Source organism: Phlebotomus papatasi, chromosome 3, assembly GCF_024763615.1.
Source record: "Phlebotomus papatasi isolate M1 chromosome 3, Ppap_2.1, whole genome shotgun sequence".
Lineage (NCBI taxonomy): Eukaryota > Metazoa > Arthropoda > Insecta > Diptera > Psychodidae > Phlebotomus > Phlebotomus papatasi.
The window spans coordinates 56,160,787-56,184,112 of record NC_077224.1 but is presented as its reverse complement, the minus strand read 5'-3'; the positions used below and the strand labels follow the sequence as shown (position 1 = coordinate 56,184,112).

Genomic DNA, 23,326 nt, shown 5'->3' with positions numbered 1-23,326 from the left:
ATTATAATTTACAGTAAAAGAAAAAAATGAGAATCAAATAGGTTTTATTTGGTTGATCATGCCCATAACTAACGACAATAAGTATAATTCTCAACTGATTTGGATACAATTTAGGTTCGGTTTCAAAGGGTTTTGAAATTCTCAAAAAAGTTAATACAACAGTTAGCCAGGTTTTTTTAACTTATTGATTAACAAATATTCAAAACAAATATTTTTCTTCTATTAGTTTAAATTAATAATATTTGCAAAGATTTTTGAATGAATTTAAATCTGTTCTTAAGCACCGAAAAAATGATGAAACTACCAAGAAGTAAACATAAGACTTTTAAATTCTTCTAATCAGTAAACACTTTGGTCTATTGCGTGACTAATTTCTAATCAGAAGAACCTTTTCTCACGATTCAGGAAAAAAACACATTTTATTGGAAAAAATGCAAATTTTATTTCTCTGAACCTGAAGAAAAGTGAAAAACATCCATAATTGATATGCGCAATTTATTTTTGCGGCGTCATGATGTGACTTTGCCCACAATTCTTTCACTAGGTATAGTCATATGTTCGTGAAATTGATAAGGTGCTCCAGATAAAAGAAAAATAGGAAATATGATACCTACACTGAACCGGGTGCACGTGTTAAGCTATGAAAATGGAATAATAATTGAAGTGACATGTATTAAATTAGTCTGATCATTAAGCTCTTTCTTTTTTCAAATTCTGGGTTATTTAATTCACTTTTTTATACTGACTTTTTTAATATAGAGAAAAATTGCTGAGGTATGAATTTATACATATTTCTTGATAGCAAAGAAAAATCATTTGAATGTTAAGTCTGAGACTTCACCCACTTTCCGAGGTCTTATCACATAATGATTCCTTATCAGCCTTGAGTTTTATCACGTTTTCTGCCGTTTTTTCTTACTTCCAGGAGAAAGATGAATATATGCGTGTATTGGAGTTTTTGATTGACATTTAATTTGCGAGAATTTTTCTCTTTTAATTTTTGTTTCTGTTAATAATGTAGATATAGGTTAAGTATACCAGATTTTGGGCAGCTTGTAATTTCGGCCACTTCTTCTGTTTCCATAAAACTTTATTTATCTTATACATTTTTTTCATTCAATGCAAAAAAAAAAAACAAAAAAAATCGCTTCGACGAAGGAAATGATGTGGAAAAGAGTCGAAGAATTCTGGAAGGGCAAGGAACTATTAGAATCAAGGTGGCCGAAATAGTATCCAATGTCCACAAAGAACACAAAATCTAAAAACACAAAATTTCTTGGGATTACGTACCAAGCGAACAGAAATCTGTTTAACACTCTCGCAATATCCAAAGTTATGTCTATAATTTTATTCATTTTAAAACTTATTAAGATTGATTTTAGAGAAAACAGAGACGATAAACTATCTACAAGGTTCCAATCAACACTTCATAAAAAGAAACAAAAAAATTAATTTAATTAAAAAATATTACATTTCAAATTTAAGACTTTGGCGCTTGCATGGAACTTATGCCGAAATTCGGTACACTTACCCTATAACTCAATTTTTATTAATATAATATTTCAATTTGCTTTTAAAAGCTAAAATTTAAATTTAAATTTTAATTTTAAATAAAATTTAAATTTAAAATTTAATTTTTATTTTAATTAAATTAAATTAAATTAAATTAAATTAAATTAAATTAAATAAAAATAAATTAAAAAAATTAAATTAAAAAAATTAAAATTTAAAATTAAAAAAAAAATATTTAAAAAAAAACCTGTATTTAATTGGGATATGTAATTTGATCACTTATTCTTATGTAAAAAAAGATTAATGAAAAACGTCAATATTTCTTGAATTTTATCTAAGCAAGATAGAAACTGGCAAGAGTATTCCTAGCCGAGCAGTTGTTTCTTCGACCCTAATTAGAATTTTCGTGATATCTCTGTTGAGCCCCTGTTGTAGATAGGCATTAGATTTTTACATTTTCTCAATATTTCTTTTCACTTTTTAAAATTATGTCTTTAATTGATCAGTCCTTGTTCTCTCTATCTCTTAGAGCCCTATCATATTCTCTCATTATTGAGTAGAAAATTTTGATTCCTAGTAGAAATAAAACATTTAGTAAAAGTAGCATAAATGGAGTATCCACATTGAAAGATGGGAACCCTGAGTCCCTCTTCTTAATGGGCTCGCTAATTCTTACAATATTGGTATAATTCGAAATAAACAAAAATTTTCGATAGCCTATAGACAACTTAATTTCCCAGGATATTTACATGTTCTGGTACCCAAACCAAGTAGTTAGTAGGGGAAAGTACTCTCCCTTCAAACATTCGTGCCTTCACATAATGTGAATTTCCTTTCCTTTCCCTAATGGCCTCTACACTTTAGAGAAATTTCTGTCCATATTGAAGAAAATTTCCTACGCTTATGTAGCAAAAACTCTAAAATATGGACATATTTTTCTGTAGTGTGTAGAGGCCATAAGAGACTCTCACATGATTATCAATTAATTATCAATAATTCACAATAAGCCCACTAATATTTAATAGAAATGTGTAAGTCTTTTAGGGAAAGTGAAAGAAAATTAACTGTATTCGAAGGCAAGAACGTTCAAAGGGAGAGTACTTTCCTCTACTACTCGAATTCAGACCAGATATAAAATCTGTTTTTTTTTCAATTTGTCACTGCTGTGGAGCTTAAACTGGAGCTTAATGGATAAAAATATTATTTTTGATTTTTCTAAATGTTGAATAGTTATATTATGTTATTGTAATGACTATATTACGGAAATAAAAATAAAAAAAGATTATTTTATGTGGATTATCTAGATAGCGTAGTCATAAACGATCGACATAGCGAAGCGCCCAGATTAGAGCATTTGATAGTATTAAAACATGCACGGTTAAAATGTCATTGTAAGAACCTTCTAAGTATTACAGAAACGATATTTTACGGTTTTACAAAATTTAACTCTTTCGCATTCTTTGGAATCCTGAAAAATATTTTTTTGAACTATAGTTAGAAGTGATAAAAATCCGATTCTTTTGGATAATTACAAACTATAAGGATGTCCAAATCTAGGATATTATTTACAGCAGCGTAATTGGTTTCCGAGCTAAAACTTTCTTGATCAAGAACTCGCGAAATTGGGTCGCTGGATATGTTATGCTCTAGCTAGACATAATTGCGACTCAAACCGTAATTATAATCAAAATAATGCTTAAATTACATTTCCATCAGTTTCTTACTAAATCCGTCTTTCGTCTTAAGCCGAATAAGGCTTAGTTACTGGGAAGCTGATGGAAATTTTGTCAAATCATTATTTTAATTATAATTACGTTAAGCTGTGTCTCGGCTTAAGTCACTTAAGTCGTAAATGTGTCTAGGGTACGGGCTTCAGACCTGAGGTTTAGCCATATGGCTTAGTTCCTCTAATTCCTTTTCCGACAAGATATTTCAGGAAATTGTTGTTTAGGATTGGATTATAAGGGCAAATGATTCATTAGATTTTGAAAAATCAATAAAATTGCTTGTTATTTGGATTTTTGAGACTTTCGGAAATTAGGCTAAACCTCCAGTCTGAAGCCGGCATTACGGTCCGGAAAGAGTAATACGATGTTTCTCTTACAACCGTAAGTCAATGCCACTAACTCTTCTTTCTTTAGAAGCAATTCCACTAAAAATAATGAGATCTTACAATTCATAATATTCGAAGTCATGCAAATCGACATTAGATCGTTTAGTGATCAAACACTCTTACTTTCATTAACCAGGGATTATCCATCAGGAGGGAATTACGTTGAGCCCTCTGCTCCAGGAGATGGAGGCAATGACGGTGGTGTATTAAGGCCGCCGTGGCGCCGTCGCAGGAGACTCGGACGGAGGCGCGGTGGTCGCATTGGAAGACGTCGTCGTGGTAGACGTGGAAGACGTCTACGTGGACGACGTCGACGAGGTGGTCGTCGCGGCAGTGGTCGCAGAAGGCGTCGTGGACGTGGAGGACAAGGAGGAAGACGAGGAAGACAAGGACGAAGAGGCCGTCGTGGACGTCAAGGTCGCCGAGGGCGTCGTACGAGAAATCTTAGACGGGCAATCGGAGGACGCCGAAGAAATCGCAGAGTTCAAAGAGATGCACCAGCACAATAAAACAATACTAAGACTTGCACTTAACACTCACTGTCCAGAATATTGTAAAATAAAAAAAAATCCCAAAAATATCTTTAAAAATAAAATATTAAAACCACCATTTCTACATATTTTTTCTCTCACTTTATTTTTCAATATATTTTTAATATATACACAATATTTAAACAAATTACTTTTTCTCTCTCTATAATTCCCTTTTTCTTAATCTTTCATTTCTTTTACAATATAAGAAAAAAATTACTGTGAATGAGGTTTGTATGTTGACGATAATATTTTTTTATATCGCGTTTTTTTCATCTTTTTCCTTTTTTTTAAATTAAATTATATAGTACCTATTTCTTTATATGAAAATATTTTACTGATTTGGTTTTTCTTTCTTCCACTTGTTCTCTTCCTACGCATCGCGCGCTCTACTTTATATTGGCGGCTTCTTTTTTTTTCTTCATTATAAATCATAAAACAGCAAAAATAAAAAGGAAATTAGATTTTGTTTTTAATTTTAGTAAATCAAACAAATCAAAAAATTGAAAGGGAAAGGAATATCATTTTTCAAAAAATCGCATTTTTCTTTTTTTTTGTTCCGGTGGATTAAACATGTGACATTAAGCAGTATAAAAAATCAATAAAAAAAAATAATCAATAAGATTGGAAAAGATAATTGAGAAATAAAAGCGAAAAATACGGAAGAATTTTGGATGAATTCTATGTAGAATTTGCGGCAGTGAATTCTTATTAAATTTTTTTTTTATCATCAAAGAGTGGCTTTTGTATTTTTTGTTATTTTTTTTTAGAAAATGTTACCTCTTTTTCTATTAACTATTTTATTTACGTTAAACCTTTTGTCGCCTGCAAAAAAGTTCGTCTCTGAATGAAAATATAGAATTTCTTCTTTATCTTATATTGGTATTAGAGTTCTTTTTTTTACATAGTGTTGCAGTGAAATATTTACTATTTTAATGTTTTTTTTTAAATTTTTTCTCTGCTGTAAGAATAATTTTCTTTTGTGATTTCATGCGCACAATAATAATTTATTTTTTGTGGTTTTCTCTCGTTTTTTTTTTTGTTGTATATATAGAAATATTTTTTTTTATATTTTCATTTGTTCATGTTATCTTTTTTATTAACACTTCTCACTATGCCTGCTATTTTTTTTCTCTTTCCAATTATTACTTGTGTTTTTTTGCTTTTGCTTTTGACTATGTCACGATTTATTTTCTTCGTATTTCGCATTTTTATTTCTTTATGTTTTCTTTTTTTTTAGTTTTCACTCAATAAACCTGTAATGCACTTGAATTATGTACTATGTATTTTTAGTTTTATATATTCTTTTGTTTCTTTTTTTCTACGTGTTTATGTTGCTATTTTTCTCTGTTGGATTTTTTTACCTAATGGATTACATCTGTCGTGTTAACATTACGCACGGAGATTTCCTGTTCTGTTTTCTTTTCACAAATTAATTATTCGTAAAAGTTTGTAAAAAGTTCGTTGATCTCAAAACCACAAAAATGAAGGTACATTGGGAAGATTTTGAAAGTGAGTTTGTCAAGTATATAAAGAAATTAATAAATTTTAATTAATTAATAATTAATTAAACTTAATACAGTAGACCTCTCAAATTTGGGCATTTGGGAGCGAAATGTCAACCGAATTAGAGAGAAATTGGGCCTCAAGTTTTTTGAAATGTAACGATTTTTTGTTCATTTGCAGACTCATATTGAGTTTACATGCTCATTACTATTATAAATTGCATGAAAACCACTTAATAATGCAAAATCACATCAAAACTCAGACAAAGCATGGCAAATTTGAGCATATTTGCTTCATTCGATAATCATAATCGTTCTCGAAAAATGTCAACAAACTATTTTCGAATTTAACTGCCGCTCGAATTAAAAACTAGCCCGATCTTAAAAGAGCCGAATTAGCGAGAGTCAATTAATAATCAAAAATCGCTCATTAGAATTTACAGGGACCAACTTTTTTGGACTTTTGAAATTAACAGGAACAAACAAAACTCTTGAAATTTGCTTTCCTGTCATTCTTATTTCGGAAAGATGTGTCAATATGCTTGTAAAATTGATCTAAAGATGGCGCACGTAAATATTTCACATAACCTTAATTTGTGAAACACTTGATGTTTTTGAGAGAATTCTTGACTTCTCAATAAGTTTCGAATCATAGAATTTCTCAATAAAAGAAGGTTCCGTAAAGAGTGACAACCAAGACAGATACTCTGATAAAAATCGCTCGTAAAAGTTTTGTAAAATCTCGTTGCCCCCTATAGAAAAGTAACGAGATGTTTGGTTACCCCTGTCGCCATAGGGATTTTTGTAAAATCTTTTCATTTTCAACAAGATATCTTGTTGATACCGAATACTCTACATTTTTTACCAATAATATACAAAATCTTGTAAAAGTTTTGTCAGTATTCTTTTTTTTTATTCACCAAAAAAGACGATTTTGTAGTCGGAAATGGTCTCTAAAGTCCTATTTAACCATTTTCTGCAGACAGCATACCAGTGTATAATTTCTATATATAACATAAAGTATGAAAATCGTGGTTATTAGTTCCACTAAATTGATGAACAATTTGACAGAAAATATACCAAGACCATTTTAAGAGAAAGAGATAAAAATGAAAAAGAAAACTATATATAATATTTTGCAACGACATCTATTGAGAAATTCCCATGAAAACGAGATTTTAAGAAAACTTTTACAAAAAATTTTGTTAATTGATTTTGGTGGATTCGGTTTTAACAAGATATTGTTGAAAATGAAAAGATTTTACAAGAATCCTTATGGCGACAGGGTTAGCCAAACATCTTGTTACTTTTCCATATAAATCGACTTATTTTACAATTTTTTATGAGATTGTTTACGAGATATTTTTTTCAGAGTATCTGTACCAGTAACCTGCAGATTCTAGACGACTTACCCCCAAGAAATAGGCAAAACTGATATCCTGTAATAGAAAATAGTAGGTACGACATAGACAGATGAACGGTACCAATCTTCTCTACAATATCTATCCACAAATGGAGACATAAAGATAAAGAACCCTAATGTGAAAACAATTAGAAAGAACCTGGCAAGGACTCTGTGACTCTGTGATGAAGACTCTGTGAGCTCTGTGGCATCTCAGGTTAGACAAGTGAACGAAAGCAGTTTTCGAACGAGTTTTTGGTCTGATAATATGTTACGGAAAGACTAAAAAATTGTTAAAAATGCTTTGTAAACCTTCATTGAGAGAAATACGTAAAAGTTAAAATAACATTCCGGAAATGTTTATTTTACCTTCACTGAGAAAAAAAGAGGGTTCGATTAACTTTTTTTCCTCATAACTTTAACACTTTTTAGGTGTAAAAATATATCAACATTTTTTTAATGTTAATTTTACACCTTTTTAAGGGTAAAAGTAACATGAAAAGGGGTAACTTTAACCCCAAATACACCTAAAAAGGGTAATATTAACACCGATTTAGTATCAATAATGCAGGGTAAAACTAACATTTTCAGAATGTTATTTTAACTTTTTCGGATTTCTCCCAGTGTTGCAGTATTGATCCAAAATCGGTGTAAATATTATGCTTTTAAGGTGTATTGGGGGTCGAAGTTACCCTTTGCATGATAATTTTACCATTAAAAAGGTATAAAATTAACATTAAAAAATGTTGATATATTTTTTCACCTAAAAAGTGTTAAAGTTATGAGGAAAAAAGTTAATCGTACCCTCTTATTTTCTCAGTGTTATGAATAGGACATCCATCTTTAAATATCTTGAAGAATTAAAGACCAAAAGTCAAGTAAGAATCAACTAATCTGCGAACGAAGGAGGCTAAATTATGCCCTAGACACACTTACGACTTAAGCCGAGAGACGATTTAATGGAAAATCATGAAAATGTAATTTAACCATTATTTCTAATATATGTAATTACGCTAAGTCATCTCTCAGCTAATCTTCAGGTCTGTCAAAGCCCTTAGGTTAAGCCTGATTTTCATGACATTTATTATTATTTTTTCTTATACATGGATGGAATTGTCAGTCCCATACCGAATGGAATCAAGTGCAATGAAGATCACTGGATGCAATTTGAACACCTTTAACGCCAGAAAAATTCCTGGTGACCTAAAGAGAATTCGAACCCGAGACACTTGAATCCTAGAGCTTATACTCTATGAATCAGGAGTTAGGAAACAAATGCAATTTCTCTTTCGGTAGTTTTGACACAGTTGATACAAACCTCTAGACAAACTTTTACGAATAACTTTTTCTTGTATCAGAATTATGTAAATTTTGCTATTGCCATCTCTCTCACACCTATAGTGAGTGAGTGAGATAACAATTTTTTTTGCACAGAAAAAAAACCTCTGTGCGTAGTGCATCTGTTTTTCTTTAAGTATTGGAGGAGAAACTATAAAAAGGAAAGAATAGTTTTAGAGAAAATAACATTAGACACAGTGGGTTTTCTTCTAAGAAAGGTACTTTTCTAACAATTACAAATATAGTTTCTTGATAAATTTAGTTTAAAACCCAATTAAATGCTAATTCCATCTTTTCTTTTTAAATATAGTAAATTGTTTTTTTGTCACACATAACAACATTCATCCACAGAAAGAGACAGAGAAGATTTTCCAACATGCTTCTGTTTTTTTTTCATCTTGAGTTCAAATCTCTCAATCATCTCATTTTTTTTATTCACTTATTTCTTTTTTTCCAAAACCAAATAATCTATTTTGAATAAAAAAACAGGTTTTATAAAAATTTTTTTTCTCTTTCTAGTGATTTTTTTTAATATTTGTTTTTTTCTCGGAAAATCTGTATAAGGAAAATAAATTAACAGAGAAAGGTAAATAAAATATTTTATCTCGTATACGGAATTCGGTGAAAATGTTCATAATGAAAATTTTAGGGGAGAGATGGGTAAGAAATTGTTATGTGTACACATGTTTCTCGTTCTCTACAAAATGTTTTGTCAATGAGATAATTATTTGTTTTCAGTGCACTGAAATTGACAACAAAGAATGTAACAACGTTTTTTTCTTACGATTTTTTTTTGTAATGCATAGCTTGTGTTTTCATTTTCTCTCAAAGAGGGAGATATTGATTAAAGATTTTGTTTTTGTTTTAAAACTTTTATCGGGCACAGACAGTCTTTTCCATTTTTTTTCTACCTCTTTAATTTCCACGTGTTTTTTTTTATTTGTTTTAAATATTTCTATTACATCATCTAATACGCTAAAAATATTTGAAGTGAGTTTTTTTGTCCTCTATATTTTAAATGTTATTTTATGGGCTCCCTCCATTTCTAAATCTCACCGTTTTTCTTTTACTTCCTCTAAAATTGTAGCAATAGAAAGTATCTCGTGATTTTTTTGTCATTGTTTTATCCACTTTTTTTTCTCTTTTTAAGAAAAAAAATTCAATTGCGAAACCGTTTTTGCTAATTTAATTTTCCATATCAATAGATTTTTTCTTGCTTTATTTCAATAGAAAATTAATGAAGATTTTTTTTTTGCTAGTTTACAGTTTTTGTGATTGTTTTATTCCCTCTCGCATTTTTTGTTCTTTTTGAAATCTAACAAAAACAAAAATAAAAAAACAACTTTTTACGTTTTATTATGTACAAAGAGATATTTGACAGTTGAGTGTTAGAAATGTAGAATGATTTTTTTTTGTCAAAAATTTAGTTTTCATTTTTTTTAGTGTGTGATTTGTGAAATTTTAAAATTATTGTGATTTTATTTTTTCGTTTTTTTTCCTTCCTCATATTTCTAAATATTACAATAATAGCAATATATAGTAATTTTTTGTTTTGTTTCTTAAATATATCTTTCCTTTCTTTAAATCAGTGTTTTTTTTTAGTTTTTTTTGTACACAACTGTATCGTGTTCGCGCTCTATTTGCTCATTCTTTTAGTAAACAAAAAAGAAAAAGATTTGTTTTTTTTTTAATAAAAAAAAGTGATTTGGAGATGTGGTAAACTAAGGTTTCAATAATTATTTTTTTAATTTTTCTCTCTCTCTTCCTCATTTTTTTTTAAGTCATTAACATATTTTTATTCTCACATTATTAATGTATTTTTTAACTCTATCTTTCACTTATACTTCCTTGTAACAAATTATATTAAAAATGTTTCAATAATTTTTTTTGTGGATTTTTTAAAATCTTTTTTTTTTCTATCTTTTATTTTTTATCTTTCAATTACTTTACTCTCGTAAATTAATAGTAAATCACAAATATCACAAATAATTATATATTATTTTCTTTTACCACTTTTTTCACTATTTACACATCTTTTCACTTTTTTTAACTCACTGTTTTCTTTCTATTTTTCTTTTACTTTTGCAATTAAAAAAGTTATATATTCACTATGTTACTTTTTTACTTTTCACTTCACATTCTTTAATCATTTTGTTTATAAAGATACATCCTCATTTTTTTTATATTTAGTACCCTAAAATTAACTTATTTGTTGTTTTGCGGTATCAGAAAAATATTCAATTTCTTTTCTTTTTAAGTCAATATTGTATCTTTTCATTTTTTTCTTAAACACTTCCACCATTCACTTCACTTTCTTTCACTTTTAATATTAATCATTGAGTCTGTTTATTGTGAATTTCTTGTTAAAAAAAAAAGAAAAACCATCATCTCAACATTCCTTTCATGTGAATTTTTCTTTTGAACTAAAATAGAGGTATTTAATTCATCTTTTCTTTAGGTATCTTCCTGTCACTCTACCTTACCCACCAACTTGTAAAAACCCATGTTTTTTTGTCACTCTCTTATCCCTCTTTTTCCATTTCCATTTCATTTGTTTTCTGTTTCTTTTTTTTAATATAGAATATATACTTTCTTTTTGTATTTTTTTAATCAATTTTTTTTAGTAGAGTCAACAATTTAAAAAATTTTAAAATATATTTACATCTCCTGAAAATATCTTCTGTTTTCATTTTTTTTTTACTTTCAACATTGTTTCTTTTTCACCCTTCTCCACAATCTTCACCAATAGTTTAAACATCACAATTCTTTATGTTTTTTTTCTGTTCCTCTTTCTCACTATTTTTTTTTTATAATTTCAATTTACAAATTTATACTCTTTGTAGCATTCAATGTTTTTACTTACAACTTTTCCACGGCACTTTTCTTTTCTGGTCACATTCCCGATAGAGAAAAAAATTCGTTCTTTGTCCTCTTGTCCATCACCAGGCCAAAATTCAATCCGACAGGAGTTTCTGGAGCAATAGACATGAATTTTTAGGGTCACCGGGTGACACTCCCTCCGAAGAAATCTACAAAAACATAAGCATTGCAAGTTATCATCAAAGAAAATTTCTGATAGAGTTTTTACACCCTCATAGTAAAATCTCCATTGAAAGTTCTGCAAAATTATTGTGAAATTTTCTTTATGATTCCATGTAGATTATACAAAAGTAAAAAAACAAATAAAATTGAGCACTTTTACTAGGATTTAAAAAAAAATTTGCCAATAAATATTACCAAAACTTAAGTAAACTTCGTCCGTAAATAATTTAAGACTATTCCCCTTTCGAAGCTGTGAATGAAGTTAGTATAAGAAGATTTGGGGACGCGAATCATCTTTATAATGGTGGCACAACGTTCCATAGAGGAAGTTAGGCTTTCCCGGAAAGCGGTCCCGATCAAAAACCCGAAAGCCAAAATCCCGAATTCTTAAAAGTGTCATAACTAACTCTTACAATTGCACCCGCGCTTGCTGGAGGCAAAGGGAAATCTTCTATGTTTTGGGTAATTATTCTAAACATAGAAGAATTATATGGAATTATTATTATTGATGGAATATAATTCCATTCCTTTCAGGATTTTGAACATTCGGAATTTTGGCTTACGGAATTTCGGACTTCGGGAATAAGGGGATGAAACGTGAGGATCACCCCTTAGATTCTGAAGACTTTGGATATGTCCCGATCCCAAATTCCTGTCATTAGCGAGTGAATTTAGGAGATCTATTCTTGAAATTATCTTTGGGACTTTCCGTCAACCACCCCGACGCTATATCATCCTTTAACTGCACCTTCATGGATAGAAACACTAAATTCTGTGCTATTCTGTCCAAATTAGAACTTAATTAGGCAATAAAATATCAGTAAGGACAACTGCGATATTTTTATTCAATGGAGCAACGGATGGGTTTCTTTATTTCCCAAAAGGGGTAGTCCGGTAGTCGGTCCACTATGGTGCAATTGTTACATTTAAAGATACTACTATTAAAGGGAGATTACAGCAGATTTGAATTAGCTTAATTTATCCTATTACCGGTTGTGTTCAATACTATCTTATTTTGAGTTTACACGAATGGTAGTCTTCCAAATGTCCTGCCATTTACGGCGAAGGGCTGTCTTTAGCTCATCGACACTTTGCTATTTTTTAGTCTTATCCTTGACCAACAAAATGCCTCGTTTGGAGAAGTCAAACAGTTTTGCATTCGGGATCCGTTGAGGTCAATGTGCTCCAAAATTGAAAAACTAAACGTTGTTTTTTTGGCCAAATTTTGTTTGGCGCGTGATTTCTGCGACGATCCCGAGTCTTTTTCGAACTTCCAGAATCGTTTACGGAAATTTTTGTATGCCCATGGCTTCAGGGGTCCTTCCGGGACAATTCCGGGACACATTGACACTGCAACCCAAAGCCCCATTGGAAATCGATAATTTACCATCACGGAAGTCTAGGCCTTCAAATATGGTGGTCTTTGACTTCCGGTCGCTATCCGAATGTCTCAATGGTCTAAATTATCGTAAGATTTTTCCTTTAGGTAGACACAATCATACAGTTTACTGATCAATTGGTAGATTCAAAAATTTTTCTCATAAATAAAGAAGATATTTTGCAACTGACCTTAAATGTGAAAACCAAGTTAACCCTTCGCTCTATCGAGATTAATTTTTTTTGAAGATCGATAAAATCTTGTCGTTTTTGGGATTTTTAAGGCTTCATATAAAGGTCATTTTCTAATTTTTGTCTCATGATTGTTTGTGATATACATACATATCTCGCAGACCATTTGTTTGAAGATATAACTCTGATTTCGTTCAATTTGCTTCTCTGCCTTAAGGACGATGACAAGCGATGAAGTAATTTTTTTAGAGCTTAATTAAAGTATTTTAAAATGCTACAAGTATACTTGTAACAATATATGTATGTTTTAAAAAATGGAAAGTTTAATTACGTTCAGGTTTTGAAGAGCTTTTGAAGAGGTTTTGATGAAAAACATCCTTATGGATTACGATTAATTTTAAAAGAACCGGTTAATCTTTTATTTTTATAAGTAATAGCTCGGCGGAGCTTATGCTCAGTGCACAATAACTTTTGTTTATAAACATGTTTTCCAAATTTCCCATGAGAATGAGCGAGATGATTAAATTTAGATTTCACTCATTCTCATTGAAATGTCAAAAACATGTTTACTAAATAAAAGTTATTGTGCGTTGGACATTACTTAGAATACCCAATGCCCCGTGAATAAAAAAAAACACAAGTAAATAATTGACTTCAAAGTTGTACCGAAATTTACATAAACTTTTTATTTAAAATTTCTTGGAAAATTATTTAAAAAAAAAAACGTTTTTCCTGTAAACTCTGCAGTTAGCTTCCAGAATATCTAATGCATAGTTAATCTATATGCAAGAAATTGCATTATGTGTTCCCTGCATAAATCAATGCGATTATCTATAGGAAATTTATATTTACATACTTCAAAAATTGTACAATTGCTAATACCATATAAGAAATTTTCTTGACTTTCATGGAGATTTTCGCTATGTCGGTGTTAATTCTAAAAAATTGTTTATAGGCTTCTAATTTAAAGTATGTTTAAAAGGAAAAAAACAACAGAGAACAAGAAAGTTAAAACTGAAGGAATAGATGAAAGGTACACAAGAGTCATGCAAAAGTTTTTTTTTTTATAAAGATGAAATACATCAAAGAAGAGAATTTTAGTGATTTTTTTCCAAGAATTTGCGGCTTGGAGTGAGAGGACGGGAAAAAGAAGGAATTTTCATCATTCATTCAGCTATTTCTCTTTCATTTCTATCATACTTTATCTATCTCACATTTACACTTTCAATATTTGTAGCATTTTTTTGTATTTCAATGAAAGCACATTGTATAAAAAAGATTTAAAGAAAGCCACACTGAAAGCCACATCTTTGAGAAATGAAATATTCACAGAAAATTAGAAAAGTTTCTTTAAAAACTAAATCAAATGTGACAACAATGAAAAACAAAGTGAAAATTGTAATATAGCAAAAGAATCCTCCCACTAAACAAATCCTTACCCTCAAACCAGACGACACTTGATCATCCGTTGACCAATTTGATGACAATTTATCCTCAACATGAGCTGCACCTGCACTCAAAACATTAAACATTCAATCACATCCCCGCACACATTCCTCTTAGTTATTTCAAATGGACAAGTTAATAAAAGATAAACAGAAAAAAAAGATACACAACACACAACCAACTAGAAGTGGATTTAATAGGGAAAAGGAATACACTTCCACAAAGAAGCACAGAAAATTCTCAAGAGAGTACATCATCCACTTGATAAATTTCTCAAAGACAACGTCACTAAACTCTCCATCCTTCGTCCTTTCGCTTCAATAGACCAAATCAGCAAGAATTGAGGGAGCCTCTAGAGAGGGATTTTGACGAGCCTTTTGTGCTAGGAAAATTCCAAGGAAACTTTACATATTGTCCCATACTGTAAGATTTTTTTCTTCTCAATAAAAAGTTGATAATTTGCATGACGAAATCCACGTCTATATCCTTTTATAACATTTTTTTATGTGATGCTGTTAAAATGATTCAAGTGAAAATTCTGCTGATAAAGCTGGATTGGTATTTAAGAGGTATATCATTATGACGTATAAAATATTTTATGTGAAAATATGTTTAAGGCGATGCTCTAAGTTTTATTAAATTCAACGGAACGATTTTTTCTTTAATGCAAAAAAAAACGTTAAAGTAGAATTTCAGTTCAGTTCAGTTTATCTTCATTTCATTTTGTCTTTTTACCCTCTTTCCATGTGACCATCGCCGTCTTAGCGTTGATACCAATCTCTGGATTGAAAAGATGGAAAATTCCTTCATCGGTTGTATGTTATTTAACTTAAGACTTATTGGTGTTTTTGATTTTTTTTTAATTTGAACGTTTATAAACGGAACAGAGGGTTATGCCCTAGACACACTTACGACTAAAGTTCAGAGACGACTAAGCTCGTTTATAGCCAAGTCAGTTCCTGACACACTACAAAGTAGGCTTAACATTAACTGGTATCCACAAAGCATAACTTTCGTGGGTTTTTATGCAGATATTTCTACTGAAATGCACTAATACTCCTCTTAAAATGAAACTATTTGTAATATCATGTCTTAGTACACGTGCAATAATTATTGATAATTACAATTATTTCTGAGGTGAAGTTAACTCGCGACTTAAGCCAATTTAGGCGATTCTAGTGAATAATTCTTGTTGTTATACGTGAATTGTGAAGTAAATTTAAAAGTAGTTTCATTTTCAAAAGAGTACTAGTGCATTTCAGTAGAAATATCTGCATAAAACCCACGAAAGTTATGTTTTGTGAGTGCTAGAAAATGTTAAGTCTCGTTTGTAGTGTGTCAGGAACTGACTTGGCTATGAACGAGCTTAGTCGTCTCTGGACTTTAGTCGTTAGTGTGTCCAGGACATTACACGGGTTTCAGATTGGAAGTTTAGCTCAATTCCTGAAGATATCAAAATTCTAAATACCAAGTAATTTTAATAGTTTTTCAAAATTGAACGGATTATTCGTCCTACAGGTGAGAGAAGTTGAGGCATGTGGCTGAACTTTACGTCTGAAGCCCTTATTACACTGTGCAACAATTTTAAACTTTTTTTTGTCCCTGGGTTCTCATGCTATTTTTTCTATTGCTAGGGTCAAATGATTTACGAAAATACTTATCATTTTGATTTCATTTGGATTTTGCGCCTTGAATCTAGGCAAAATCGTTTGTGCCGTTTTTTGATACTTGGGTACCTATATATCTCCGATTCTGCTGAACCGATTTATTTCTTAATATGAGAACAATTGTTCTCCTTTACATGCCCGATAATCCTTTGGACAAATGGAGTTCGTGAAACTGACACCAGGGGCGCTGTAGTCTCATATATGTCAGAAAACATGGAAAAATCGAACTTTTTAGAAACTTTAATCAAAAATATCTTGAAAACTAGGACTGTCCCTAACAATATGTTTTATGAGTTTGATAGAGAATTTTATTGGCTACATTTTCATCTATGTGCAACTTTTCTCTCAGATTGTTTTTTAACCTCGAAATGGAGCTTCAAACGAAAATCGAGCACTTAGCCAAGTAGAGAAAATCTTTACTATTTCACATATTTTGACTTTTTCTTTTCATATTTAGAAAACTCATGGTATTTTTTAACTTGTTTTTGACAACTGTAGAAGTTTAATCATTTTTATTGTTTTATAAAGTGTGTTTAGATATAATACAAGTTCTAGAATCGAATTATCGTTCTAGAATTAAAAAAATTTTACATCCTCTATATTGTAAGGATTCTAGACTAGTTTCCTTTTATTTGTAGAGGAAGAAAAGAATAAAAAACTTAGAAGAAACATAAAAATTTTCCAATTTTCCATCAGTGTTCGTTCATCCACTATCTTTTGTTTTCAAAAAAACCTGCGAATTTCACAAATTTATCACAATTATAGGATTTTTTATATTTATTAGTGCTTTTTCAACATAGTTAGGCAAGAAAAATTCCACAAGAATGATTAAAATTCCTAAAAACATTGAAAAATAAATGCAACATCAGCCACTTTCTTTAGGGTTGCCAGATTCGAATGCGAAAACGGCTTTTTCCTTTAATGGGCATAGGCGGTGCATTATATCACGTTATTAACATAATGAAAATTGCCTAAATTAGACATTCAGATCTTTTCACCGGGCGGGACTCGAACTTACAACAGTAAGTCGAGCCGGGGAATCGATCTGCCAAAGAACAAACACTCTTGCCTTTTGCGCCACTGATTTCCCATTTTATCAATTTGATCAACCCGAGAATTCAAGAGAAATTAAATTCGAAGATCGGTTTCGAAAGTCAACCAACTCATTTTTTCTGTTCGAATTTCGAACGGTCAAGTGTCGACATATTCTTTGTTGACACAAACACTCAAAAGGAATGAACCTCTTCGTAATAATTCTGTTCAAAAATTAAATACTTTCATAATCTCTGAGTAACTCATTTAACAGATTATTACTGTGATTTCATAAATATCCATAACCTTGCACGTATTTTCACCATGGAAATTCGAAATTAGGTTTGAAATTTTCGAACATCAAACAGAGACTCTCTTGGAGAATCCAACATTAAATTTGAAGATTAAAATGGTGAATTTTTGGACTTTCATCTGAAGCTTTCCGCCAAGATGAACAAATCAATTAAAAGTTTAAAGTTCATTCCGGTCAATTTGTGAACTTTTATCCTTGTAACTCTGATCGGGATAGTTCGTAAGGGTTATTATTTAAATTAATTGAAATTTCTAATAATTATTTTCCCGTTTTATTCCACATTTTCTGTGCTTCTTTTACGAATAGGATGGGTAATTAAAAATGGACTAAAAAAAAAAAAAAAACACAATAAAACAACAAAAGCTGATTTTCAAGCTCCTCATTTTTGCCCTTTTTTGGTCAAGGAACTCAAAGACAATTTTTCAATAAGGAAAAGGAAATAATGTTGCCCAATTTATCAAAAACAAACATTAATGATTTCTGGATCAGGTATTTAGGGTTAGTATCTTAAAGTAAATCTAATTTAGCTCACCTGATTGCGACATATCAAAGTTAAAACCCAATGTCTGATCGGGCGGTGTATTGAGAAGAGGTGCTGCTCCCATCTGTTGCTGCGGTGATTGTTGCTGCTGCCCAGTACCACCCCCTCCACCCGGAATTCCACTACTGGCCGGATTTCCTACCAGAGGACTCTGACCCATGCCACTGTGCGGACTTTGGGGTGTTCTTACTTGGCCCGTCTGACGATTCTGTACGTGAGCCCGTAGAAACTCACGAGCGCCGTTGTTGTTAGCCCCTGAAAGCACAAGAGAATGCCCAGAATGGCGTCAATTTGGCACATCAACCACTGACCATCGAAGCGTGGCGCTCTTTTTTTTGTTTTGCTTCATCCAACGAACACCACACACCAATGCCATTATGACAAGAATAAAACAAATAATACACGTGACACAGAGTTGCTCAGATGATCAATTGAGAGAATGGCTTTAAAAAATCTTGACCAATCATAAAAGAAGGCTTCACATAAAACTTAAGACAGTTGACGAATGAAAACTTCTCATTGGATATTTCACAATTATTTGAATGATTTGCAAATTAGATGGTTTGATTAGATAATCGCGAATAACGGTTCAATCAGACTAATACCCTAGGCACACTTACGACTTAAGCCGAGAGACAGCTTAACGTATTTAGAATCAAAATAATGATCAGATTACATTTCCATCAGTCTCTGACTAATCCGTCTCTCGGTTTAAGCCGAGAGTTGGCTTAATTAGTGGGAAACTGATGGGAATTTACTCATTATTTTAATTATAATTACGTTGAGCCGTCTCTAGGCTTGAGTCGTAATTCAAATCCTTCCCGTCTCAGTTAAATGCTTCACCGTTTTTCTCAAATTTATCTATTTTATCATAATTCTGTAATAAGCTCGCAAGCAATATGAGTCCACATTCGTCTATCATATATTCAAATTCAATTAATCTTGGCGATTATACAAAATTAATTCTGCGCAATTCACATGTAAATCGATACTGGAAGAGGGTTTTTAATTGCTTCAGTTCGTCAATAACGCGAAAAGTCATGCACAGCTTCTGTTGGAAGTGACGCATGGGAAGTTTGACATCGTTTCGATTTTGATAATATTTTACTTCATTCCCTATCGTGATTTGAATTCTTGATATCAATTTCTTTACTTAGATAGTTACACTATACAAATATTTATAACAAGTTAGATTGATCGCCACTCTGATTTTTTTTATTAACAAAAAAAAAGTTTGTCAAAAAGACGTTCTTTCACACAAAATATGTAAAAATTTTGTCAAACCAGTGGCCATTTGGATTTTGTTAAAAGTTTCTCAAAAGGATGTTTTTTTTTATATAAAATGTAAGAAAAAGTTTTGCCTAATTAGTAAACAACATACCTTTAACAAAATTTTGACAAGATCTATTTGTTGGCTTAGCAAAACTTTTTGTTAGAGTAGAAGAAATCTAGAGTAGAGAATCCTAGAACTACTAAAATTCACGTTTTATCATTCGGTTAATAAGCGATAAATTTTGTTTTGTGAACATGTTTTCGAAACTGCATATGATAGTGAGCTTAACGAATAGATCTAAATCAGAAGTGTGCAAGAACCGTTTAAAACCGAATAAACGTCAAAATAAGTTTGTTCAGGTAGCGTTTTACAATTGACGTACAAGTTTCATTTGCCATTTGTTCGGTTTCAAGCGGTTCTTGCACATCTCTGCTCTAAATATCTTTAAATTTCGCTGAAATGTCAAAAATGTGTTAACAAAACAAAAGTTATTGTACATTGAGCATAATGCCCAACGCACAATAACTTTTGTTTTGTAAAGATGTTTTTGACATTTCAATGAGAGTGAGTGAGATCTAGATCTAGTCATCTCGCTCATTCTCATGGGAAATTTTGAAAACATGTTTACAAACAAAAGTTATTGTACTTTGGGCATAATGTGCAACACAGAATTTCTTATTTTGTAAACATATGTTTGACATTTCATTGAAAGGAGTGAAATCGATCGGCTAATGTCCACCGCACAATAGCTTTTGTTTTGTAAACATGTTGACTAAACTACCTATAAGAGTGACCGAGATGACTAAATTTACATCTCTTTCACTCCCACTGAATCGTCAAAAACATGTTAACATAACAAAAGTTATTGTTAATTAGGCATAATACACAGAATGACGATTGTCTTGTAAATATGTTTTTGACATTTCAGTGAGACTGAATGAAATCTAGATCTAGTTGTCTCGCTCACTTACTTAGAAAATTTTGAAAACATGTTTATAAACAAAAGTTATTGTGCACAGAAAAAAAATATTTCGTAAAATTGTTCGTAAATATTTGTGAATTTCTATTGGAGACTTACGAAATGCTTGTAAATCGTATAACACAAAAACAAGTTCGTAAAAGAGTGTACGTTTTACAAAAATATTGTTCATAACATGACGATTTGACGAGCATTTTTTTTGTACTTTTACATACATTTGTCCGTAAATGTTCATAAACATACAAAAAAGTTTGTAAAATCTTGTCATTTGTTCGTAAATTTTTGCCAGACAAACAAAAATCTACAAACAAATGATTACTGACGTCCCAAAAGCCTAAAGGTTGCGAAGACGTATCAAGAAGGTCATGATCATTCTCCAGAGGTGTGGTTCATGTGTAATCCGATGAACTTTTACCCTTTTAGTGTTTACATAGGATTTTTAGCTCTAGCTTCTAGAAGCTTTAGCTTGGAGAATTTTGGTTGCTTCGCTTAGAATTTTTAGTTAGATTATAAAAGTACAAAAAATGCCTGCAAAAGAATCATTTTATGAACAATGATTCTGAAAGAAGTACAAACATTTACGAACTTGTTTGTGGGTTATACGATTTACGAGTATTTCCTAAGTTCCCAATAGAAATTCATAAACATTCACGAACAATTTTACGAAATATTTTTTTCAGTGTGCGCAGAACATAATAATAACATCTGTAGGGGGATTCTGTCATTTTCGTGGAATTGTCACGCGTGAGTTCGAAAAATGACAATGTCAAACGATTTTTTTTTTGTCATATCATATGAGTTCGAAAATGCAATTCACTGATTATTTTAATGAAATCCCTTAGTGATGTTATGCAGATACACTGAATTGACAGGAATCTTAAATATTTGACTTCTGACAATGTCACGTGAGCTGAAATGGCAATGTCACGGCTACAGAATCTCATTATCGAAAAAAACTCTCCTGAGATTCAAACCCAATTTGTCATATGACATTGTCAGAGCGTTACAGAATTACCCTCCTGTTCTAGTCATCTCACTCACTCTCACACGTTTTTCCGAAAATTTGTTTAGAAAATAAAATTAATTGCGCGTTCGGTGTATTATGGATATTATACTTCCCAATACAGAACATAAACGTCAAAAATCCAGGTTCTAAATTGATCATCTGATAGATTTTTCAACTCTGTGTTGTGAATAGTAAATAAAAAGTGTGAATCCACGCGTGCGATGATGATGATGATGAATTATTCTGTGAATCTTTTTTTTTTAACACACTCAATTTTAGTCTCTCACTCACATTTTCACTCTCTTGCGAAATGATGCAACAGCCAACATTCACGCACAGATAAAATATGGCATTAATCACAGATTGTTTTTCTTTGCTCTATTGTAATATTCCTTTCCTCAGAAAAAAATAACAATATAAAGAAGAAAAGATATAAAATGTAGAAGAGTCTGACAATTCAATTCAAGGATACTCCGAGAGGTGATGATATTTTTTTTATCTTATTTTTCGCTCAAATTTTGTATCATTGGCTCTTTCGAGAGAATACTTTTAATTTTTTCCTTATGCTGCTATTCACTTGCCAAAAATATTGCCTGAAGATGTTTTAAAAACTTCTTTTGCCATTAAATTAAATTATCAGAACAAGAGTGCTCAGTATTGTTTTCTGTACACAAATCCCATCCATTTTTTTTTTGGCGGGAAAATCCCAATTTTTACCAAAACAAAAGACCCTCATCAACCAAGAAAAAAATTATATGCATGGTGTTTTTGTGTAAATGTGTATGTGTAAAAAAAGACACTAAAAAATAAAAAAAATAAATAGTCTTCTTGCAAAAGGCGCGTTACACAAAGTGGGTGCAATTAGGCTCTTTCTTGCTGACAAATTAAAAACAATTAATATATATAAAAAAAACAACAATGAGAAGAATGTATGAAACATATATATGTGAAGTAAATAAAATAACAATAAAATCCCGATCACCAAATGATGCTTTTGCGTGATGTTTCTTTCAAAAGTGATTCTGAATCATTTGCAATCTTTCTCAATTCTTTTCTTTTTTTTTAGTTCTAATCTTTTTAAATTGCACTCTCTTGCATCTCTTTTTCCAAATGCAACATACAAAAAAATGTAATAATTTTGAAGAGATGTATACACAATAAAGAATAATGAGAATGCCACCCAATTTTATTTCTCTCTTTTTTTTCTCTTGTCTTTTTTGCGCCTTACCGGACTGTGGGCGGCCATAAAAATCGCCCCCTGAGCCTTGTGCATGTTGCATATTGTTGTAAATCATTCCATATCCCGTGGCATCGGGAGCGCCAAAAGACCTCGGGGATCCTGAAGGAGATGGGGACATTGAGTGATCAAAATATTTTAGTTTTTCTTTTTTTTTTTTACTTTGAAGTCATCCCAGTCATTCCCCCTCCCCATTCGTACAATCACCCACAATCACACATTCTCTTCCTCCATCATTCATCATCCGGTAAGCCTTTTTTTCCTGAACAGCTCCTGTAACTCTTAAAAAAACACCAAGAACCTCTCTCTTCAGGACAGGGACAGAATTTGAGAGCACTCACCTGGTAAATGCTGTGTGGCCTGAGGCACACTGGCTTGTCGTTGCATCCTCAGTTGTTGCTGATTGAATACACCCGCCTGTCCAGGCACAACATTTGTGCCTGGAGATGCTCCGTAGGGAGTCTGTGTCGGACTGGGTGGTCCGGGAAAGCCTTCGGGACCAGGAAAGGAGTTCTGGCGACTCACTGGAGTACCAGGGGAATTGAGAGATCGCTGACGTTGCGCCTGGAATTGTCGCGAGTTGTAGCCGACCACATTCTGCACGGTAAAATTAAGATAATAATTTTTATATGAAAAGCTAAATTTTAACGTAAATTTCTCGAAAGAATATTGATTTAGAGAAGAATGCTTTTATAAATCTTTCTGATCAAAATTTATAACTAGTCTCGGCTATTAAGACAAAGGCCCGAATTCTGCATTAAAATGAGAATTGTCACTGAAAAAATTTTAATATTCTTTGTTTTTTTAAAACCTGCATTTAG

The 23,326-nt window shown here is 31.4% G+C and overlaps 2 protein-coding genes across 22 annotated transcripts in view; one reads left to right on the top strand and one right to left on the bottom strand.

The window, feature by feature from the left end:
- LOC129806890 (keratin, type I cytoskeletal 9-like) overlaps window positions 1–5,648 on the top strand; it is an 8,316-nt gene extending 2,668 nt beyond the window's left edge. Inside the window, exon 2 of the mRNA XM_055855730.1 lies at window positions 3,762–5,648. Coding sequence (XP_055711705.1) covers window positions 3,762–4,134 — 373 coding nt within the window. The 3' untranslated portion in view covers window positions 4,135–5,648. The remainder of the gene's footprint in view (window positions 1–3,761) is intronic.
- A 3,066-nt stretch (window positions 5,649–8,714) lies between these two features.
- The window catches only part of LOC129806883 (transcription factor SPT20 homolog), a 90,739-nt gene continuing 76,127 nt past the window's right edge, over window positions 8,715–23,326 (bottom strand). For 7 of the 21 annotated variants that reach the window (XM_055855699.1, XM_055855703.1, XM_055855706.1 and 4 more), the window contains 5 exons: window positions 22,847–23,102; window positions 22,497–22,607; window positions 18,002–18,265; window positions 14,451–14,521; window positions 8,715–11,429 (listed from right to left, as the gene is read on the bottom strand). In XM_055855699.1, coding sequence (XP_055711674.1) covers window positions 11,355–11,429; window positions 14,451–14,521; window positions 18,002–18,265; window positions 22,497–22,607; window positions 22,847–23,102 — 777 coding nt within the window. In that variant the 3' untranslated portion in view covers window positions 8,715–11,354. The remainder of the gene's footprint in view (window positions 11,430–14,450; window positions 14,522–18,001; window positions 18,266–22,496; window positions 22,608–22,846; window positions 23,103–23,326) is intronic. The other 14 variants (XM_055855715.1, XM_055855719.1, XM_055855721.1 and 11 more) reach the window with 3 other exon arrangements.